At 29.5% G+C, this 711-nt stretch overlaps 1 protein-coding gene across 1 annotated transcript in view; it reads left to right on the top strand.

Moving 5' to 3' along the window:
- LOC101991336 (complement factor H) overlaps positions 1–711 on the top strand; it is a 130324-nt gene that overhangs the window by 7162 nt on the left and 122451 nt on the right. Inside the window, 1 exon segment of the mRNA XM_005372430.1 lies at positions 56–206. Coding sequence (XP_005372487.1) covers positions 56–206 — 151 coding nt within the window.

Here is a 711-nt window from a genome sequence, read left to right as displayed (position 1 = left end):
CGGAAATCCTCAATAAATAAATAAATTAAAAAAAAATAAAAAAAAAGAAATTCAGAATGGATTTCTTTCTGAATCTGATCTTACACATGACATAAATAAAAAAACAGAGTTTAGGTGCAAACAGTGGTATGTAACAGCAAATGGAGAAACATCAGGAACAGTTATGTGCCTCCAAAATGGATGGTCAGCTCAACCCGCCTGCTTTAGTGAGCACCTCATTATATTGCTGCCATTATACTAGAGATATGAGTTTAACTTTATTATTTATTGAGGTAACTGATGTTATTTTATTTGAAAGTTGAATTTTAAACTTCAAGAAAATTATTTTACTATTTGCTTTTCTTTTTGGACTCATTCTTGTATTTTCAGCTCATTTTCCTTTTCATTGCTTTACATACCCTCTAGTTTTAAATATAGTAAAGGATGCTTTGACCAGCTGCCTTATTCAAGATGTTCTGCCTTCCTTATCAAAGCCATTGCTCCTAGATATAAAGGTAAAGTTTTAGGTGAAGATATATATCTGTGTTTTAAATTTCAGAATATAACCGTATAATATGTATTTGACTCTATGAATTAAAGTTCATTTCAGAAAGTCTCCGTCTTAGAAATACTTTCCAAATTTCTCAATATTGGAAAGAAAGAAATGTTTCCATGTAGAAGCAATTTTGGCATTTTAAAACTGACAGTTAATGAAGGTTTTTTTTTTTTTTT

The sequence above is a fragment of the Microtus ochrogaster genome, chromosome 6, assembly GCF_000317375.1.
Source record: "Microtus ochrogaster isolate Prairie Vole_2 chromosome 6, MicOch1.0, whole genome shotgun sequence".
Classification (NCBI taxonomy): Eukaryota; Metazoa; Chordata; class Mammalia; order Rodentia; family Cricetidae; genus Microtus; species Microtus ochrogaster.
Note: the sequence above shows the minus strand (reverse complement) of the source record. Positions and strands in the feature narration are given on the sequence as shown.